This window comes from Citrus clementina, unplaced genomic scaffold, assembly GCF_000493195.1.
Source record: "Citrus clementina cultivar Clemenules unplaced genomic scaffold, Citrus_clementina_v1.0 scaffold_6, whole genome shotgun sequence".
In the NCBI taxonomy this organism is placed as follows: Eukaryota; Viridiplantae; Streptophyta; class Magnoliopsida; order Sapindales; family Rutaceae; genus Citrus; species Citrus x clementina.
The window spans coordinates 22,144,927-22,151,396 of NW_006262139.1; the positions used below are offsets into that span (position 1 = coordinate 22,144,927).

Sequence of the window (6,470 nt, forward strand, 5' to 3'; positions counted from 1 at the left end):
GCAACCACCGGACACGATAAGGTGCCGTGTGGTCCATCTGGGCTTCCTTTTGTTGTGCCGCTGTCACAGCTGTAGGAGACCTGCGCATTATGAACGCTCTGAAACGCAACTGGGGACCAGCTGGGGTTTTGCAACTTTAAAATCATTTCTACGACTACAAATACAATGATTTTGAAATTTGGATTCTTCTAATTTCTAAATCCAGTGGGTCAATTACTTAAATTTACTCTGTGTGTGTGTGTGTGTGTAAAAGATAAATAACACATTTTTAATCCGAAACCATTTTAACTCTTCTAATTTGCCGCAGCTCTTGTCACTACTGCTGTCTTGTTGCCATCATTAGAACAACAGAGACAAAACATTCAAGAGAGATTTAAAAAAAAAATAAAAAAAATCAACAGGCAACAGATGAGAAGTTACCTAACAAGCCATATAACAACATAACAAACTGGGTTCTTAAACACAAATACAACAGAATGTCACAAAACATAGTGGAGAGAGACCTGAGACATGCACTCTTGATGCTTACAGACCTAACCCAACTGTGCGGCCATCTCTCCTTCGAAGTCCAGCAGTGTACTGCTTCTCCAAATCTAGCTGAAGTTCCCTCTGCTTCTCGGCTTGGAGGTGACCGCCACCATCTTGATCGCCGGGCCTGTGCTCTACGTTGGCATCGCCCTTCACACCCTACAATTGGCCATATGCACCAAGGCAACCTCAGACTCTAAAACAGTGTTAGTAGGCGAATAAACTCTAATTGAGAGCTACTCAGACAGGGACATCCAACAATTGGTTCTATTTCATTGTAACCAATGCAGGGAGAGAAAGAAAAAAAAAAAAAATCATACTGGCAGGATGACACTAGGGACATTAAAACACATGCATAACAGCTCATACAACAAAAGGCTGAAAGTGGAATGTACCATGAGTTTGTTGAACTTCTCTTGTCGATCCCGATCACCAATTAGTGCAGTATCCCACCGACGAGCAGACTGCAAAATTTGTAAACCGGAATTTAACTAAACAACTTTGCAAAGGAAAAGGATAAACTGATGGTAAATAGCAAAAAACAATCCAATAAGATGGATATAACTAGGATAGTTTGCAAACATACCTCTTCTACAGGTGTGCTCTTTTTGTTCCCCCACAGTAGCTTCTTCTTTTGGTCGGTGGACATGTAACTCCCTCCAACAAGGTTTTTATTAACTGCATAAGTCAAAAAACTTCCAAGTGAGAACAACTTCAGGATGATCATGATTATTGCTTCTTTTACTTTAACGCTAACAACAACCAGTGTGTGCAGGAATTATTTCCAGAAGCATTTGCAGAACCCCCCCCCCCCCCTTTCTCTCTCCTCTTGATACATAATAGAAAAAAGAAAATCCACCAGTGTAAAGCAAAGCAGAATGAGTTGCAGAAGTTGACCAAATGAAAGCAAAAATCAAACTGCGGCTATAGAAGTAACACAACAGAACAAAAACAATGTCCAACTGCGCATGATGAACAAACTGGCCCCATAACCCAGCACAAAACTGCCCTCAAAAGACAACCATAAGGAAACCCTTTCCCTGTTTGAAAAAATGAAAAGGAAGCATGAATCTGGGAACTTCATTGATATGGAGTTTTTTTTTCCCAGAAGCAGTTGGAAAACAAATTAAATATGCTATCCAATGAATGTATTCCTGACTTATGAGACCCCAACCACACTCATGATGTGTTCAATAGGAGTATAGGAATAAAGGTAAAGGACAGTCTGGCAAGCAATTATTAACCTCTCCAGGTAGTAGATAGATATATTATACCATCAAAAGTTCATTCAGAAACAATTAGCAAGAAAACCAAAAACCGTGCTAATGTGTGCCTACAGAGTTTAAACATTAACCAAGTTCCATGAAAAATTTCATTTGTTCGTGACCCAAAAAACCATACATGAGAACCAGAACACTGGGACAAACAAACTCAAAGAAACTGTTCATAATCAAAATCTTAGGAAATATTAATCAATTTCATTTGGCTTTAGGACAAATAATATTAACGACATCATAATTACAATGACTTTAGCATCTATCAAGGGATTTGATAAAAAAGGAGTCAGATGGAGAACAGAGGATATAAAAATCAAGCACTTCACTCCTAGACAACGGCTATGCCAAATGCTAATTCTCGATCAATCCATAAACAGGTGAAAGAAATAACTCCAAAGCATTTGGTATTGAGGCATAGACGTTTAAATCACAAAGAATCCCAATCATATAGTAAAATTGAGAAGTGCAATTAAAACGTTTCAAGCATTGTGTTGAAATAAACGCAAAACCTCACATGGAGGTGACATTAGTATGCAGGCAAATCATACCTAATTCTGCTGCTCTCATTGCAGCGACTTTTGCCGCATCTAAATCATTGGCAACAGCGTCATTGGCATGTGACTGTGCAAGAGCATCAGTATCACCAATATCCTGAGATTGCATTGAACTTGAGGACATCGTCCCGGCAGCTACAGTTGTAGATGACTTTTAAATTAATCATACAGCAATGAAATAATGATTAAATGCATATCAAACAAATTGAAACAACTATAGATAACAAGTAATGCAAGAAAATAAGAATACAGATATTACCATCTTTCACATTGTCAGCACCCTTGTCCCAGTTAGAAAACCTTTGTTTTTTGGTTGGATTTTCTTGTTTTCCACTTGCAAAATCAGGTTTATCTGCCCTGTGGTATCGATCCCTGTCCCTATTGGTTTCACTGTCATTGTGTTTCTTTTTTTCCTCATTGGCAAGCTTCTGACCATCCAGTTCCTTTGGGTCACTCCTGTGAGCTTCTTTCAAGCGATAACTGCCATAGTCCCTCCCAGAAGATGAGTAATTTCGATGACCTCTGGATTCGTCATATGTGACTGTGCGATCATTTCTATGATCTCCAGAACTCCTACGATAATCTCTTTTTTCATCTCGGCCATCTCTGTCCCGCTTATGCCAATCTCTATCCAACTCTTCTGAATAGGCGACTGTGTGTTTTCTACCAGATCCAGCTCTGTCAGATGAAGAATCTTTATCTTTATTTTTCTGACGCTCTAGATATGATGATTCCTTCTCCTTATCCTTGCTTCCATGCCCAATAACATCATACTTATCACGGGATGATCTCTCCTCACTGCTCAAATAGTCTTTAGACCTACTATGATCCCTTGACTCTCGACCAGAACGAGAGGATAACCTCTGATAGTTTCTATCTTCATCATTTTCATGCTTGTCATGTCTGACATAGTCATCATGCTTAGAGTAATTATGGGAACTCCTGGACGATTGACGATCAGAATGTCTATATGAATCACTGCCTCTACCATGGTGACTTCGACCAGAATCCCTGTCTAATTCCCTCTCATCATCCTTCCTTCTTTGTTGATGTTCAGGGACATTTGAAGGATCATCCCTTGAATAGATTGGACTAGCATTATGGTCACGCTTAGGACTCCCTGTATACAAACAAATGTCATCATTAAGCACAAATTAGCCAATCAGAACTGCGGGTAGCAAACTATCCAAAGTACAAAGAGATCTTTAAAATAAAATTAGGACATCACTTCATAAAGCACTTTTGTTCACTGTAAAGCACCACTGGTAAAATTATTAATTTTTTTTTTCATTTTTTGGGAGAATATAGTAAGAAATATACTAAGCGAAGTAAGATATACAGATGTGGACCAAGTGTTACAAAGAAACAAAAAGTGAAAAAATAGGAAATACACACACTTAACACACATACATATACATACACACAAAACAAATCAAACATTCCATAAAAGTATCCACCCTTCCTACCCAAAAAAGTTTTAAACAAAACTGCCACCAAAAGAAAGAAAAAAAAAAAACTCCTTAATTACTTCTTATAAAAATGCAAATAGACTAGAGGTTGCATTGTCCAACCATAATCCCAAGGTTAAAACCCAATGCAAATGCGCAGGTGAAGCTGAGAGTTTTTCTAGGAATCTACAAAGACCCTAGATAACACATGTATCGTCTGCAACAAATCATTTCCATCCCGCAGCATACCCGCAGCATAAACTTAACAAATTTATCTGCTACTATTTTACTAACTTTTAAAGTAAAAGGCAGCCACATATGGATTGTTAGAGATATATATAATTTACAATTACACAGCACTAACGACTTAATAATTACTTACTCATGCAACAGACGGTTCATAAGAGAAACCGTAGTTACCAAAAAAATTTGAAAACAAAGAGTATAAATTTGGCAACATCACAGAACTAGAATTTGAAAGAGCATTTGAAAGACTAACCATCAGATGAAGACGACCCATTGGCCGGCGAACGACGACGATATCTCCTATTAGCTGCATCATTTGAAGGCTTACGAAATGACGCTTTTGTGTCCGGAGTATCAGGAGGCGACGAAGATTGCATCCTGAGAAAAACCTAAAACAAAATTAAAAAAATATAATAAGCATTCTCACTTCATCCGACACATTTTCTCAGCAGTCAAAAGGAACCCAGAAACCCTTTCAGCACAACATGTCATCGAATAACAAAAAAAATTACAAAAAAAAAAAGGTTTAAATTCGAATTCACTGCAATAAAAATCGCGAAAATTGAAAACGTTATGGCTGAAGATTAAACGAAAGCTACTGCGATAAAGTGAATAGAGAACCTGGAGGAGTCTCTTGACTTCAATTGAAGAGATATTGGTTCATTGACTTGGTACCTTCTTCTTCTTAGGATCGATTTAGGTTTAGGGTTCGATCGTTTGTTTATTTGTTTGAGGGGAAATTTGGGACTTAAAAATTAAGCTATGCGCAGACAAGAGTTCTGATCGGCCTAGCTCCAGTATGCCGTGGGGTACTCCACGTGTTGCTTGCTCATTTGTTCTGAGAAATTCAATTTTATTCTTTTATAAAAATCTTATTCATCCTTCCTTACAAGTTATAGATATTTTCGGATACGGTTATACAGACTCCAAATGTACATTCATTTATTAATTCTAAAAAAATAATTATATTTTATACACTTTTTAAATACCAAAAAAATCTTCACTTAATTTTTTTAAAATTAATTATTTTTATTTATTTTACACACCCATAAAAATGGTATACACACTTAAAAATTTTCTCTACGTGCTTTTTTATTATTAAAAATTAATTATTTAGTTATATAATAAATTTCACCAATAAACAAAGAATAATAAATAAATAAAAGAAACAGCTAACGAAACCGTCAAAATATTTCACCAATGAAAACATGGTGAGAAATAAACATTATAAACCAAACAAATAAATCGATTAACCAATATAATACACATCGACTTTGTTACGACTCAGCAGTAAAGCAAGAAAACGAAACCATGGTGTTGACAAATGGATCAGATCAGTCTCAAAGCTCCTCGCTTCCTCCCAATCGCTTGTACCCATTTCAGTGAACAGGGCTTTCCACTCAACTGGAGTGAAGAGGATGGGGGGGACGTGGGCATAATGAACCACACAACCTTCAGGCCAAGCACATGCTATAACTTAGACAGGATGAAACATCAGGGGCTGAAGATGCCTCTTCGTTGTTCTCCCTGCCTTCGGCATCGGTGCTGTTGTTCCTATTTGTGTTGTCATTTTCCAGCAAAGAAAGACTGCGTCTGGTTAAGACATACGGCTTATTTTCTTGACTGCAATAGCAGAAACAACTTTGAAACGTACCTGTAGCTAACTGTTGCTGTATTGGTGGGTTTTATTTGATGGCAATTTCACAATATCAAGGCTTTCTGTCTTGTCTTTGCTGCGGGATGTTTTCATTCTTTAGATCTTTAATAGGAATTTCATTTAATAATAATAAAAAAAATCAATCAACCAATATAAACTTGTTTAATATCATCATAATACAACTAAAAAAGAAGTAGTTATAGTCATTCATACAAAAATAATTAATCTTCCAAATAAAAATATATCAAGAAACTTTTTGAGAATTAGAGTAGCTAGCCACGAAATATTTCCTTGAAATGAGTGCTAAGTGTAATAATAGAATTACATATGGTCGTAATAAAGTGTCCTTAATAGTAATTTATATCATAAGAATTTTTGTAATAAAAAATTTATAAAAATATGAGTGTTCAAAATAATTTTTAGAGTGCATATAATTCCATCATTTTCTAATTTTTTTTAAATATAACTAAAATTACATAAATATAAAAATAAAAGAATATTTGAGAACATCTAAAAAAAAATCAAAATTTTTTTAGAGAAACCATTTTTAAGTTATATTTAGTTAATGTTGGGCTATGTTACTTAACAACCAAAAAAAAAAAAAATTAGGACTCTGCTCTTATAGGTGAGAAGAAAATTTGCATTAAAATTAAAAATACTAAAAACAAAGGATTTTTCTAGAATTTTGTATGAATTTTTACTATATTAATAGGATCATTATGGTCCCTAGATTTAAATGTTTTAATTTTCACCATTATTT

The 6,470-nt window shown here is 35.7% G+C and overlaps 1 protein-coding gene and 1 pseudogene across 3 annotated transcripts; one reads left to right on the forward strand and one right to left on the reverse strand.

Moving 5' to 3' along the window:
- Nucleotides 1-263: 263 nt before the first annotated feature.
- On the reverse strand, nucleotides 264-4,880 carry LOC18039799 (U1 small nuclear ribonucleoprotein 70 kDa). Of its 3 annotated transcripts, none has more exons than XM_024182047.1 (7): nucleotides 4,675-4,880; nucleotides 4,307-4,431; nucleotides 2,619-3,479; nucleotides 2,354-2,494; nucleotides 1,115-1,206; nucleotides 924-992; nucleotides 264-724 (listed from the first exon to the last, which is right to left on the reverse strand). In XM_024182047.1, exons 2-7 carry the CDS (start codon nucleotides 4,428-4,430, stop codon nucleotides 395-397), a joined length of 1,617 nt encoding a protein of 538 aa, XP_024037815.1. In that variant the 5' UTR covers nucleotide 4,431; nucleotides 4,675-4,880; the 3' UTR covers nucleotides 264-394. The 3 variants fall into 3 exon arrangements, with proteins under 3 accessions (XP_024037815.1, XP_006430550.1, XP_006430548.1); XM_006430487.2 differs by having other exon boundaries at nucleotides 4,307-4,442; XM_006430485.2 differs by having other exon boundaries at nucleotides 427-687; nucleotides 4,307-4,442; nucleotides 4,675-4,878.
- Nucleotides 4,881-5,315: 435 nt separating this feature from the next.
- On the forward strand, nucleotides 5,316-5,789 carry LOC112097425 (annotated as a pseudogene).
- Nucleotides 5,790-6,470: the final 681 nt, after the last annotated feature.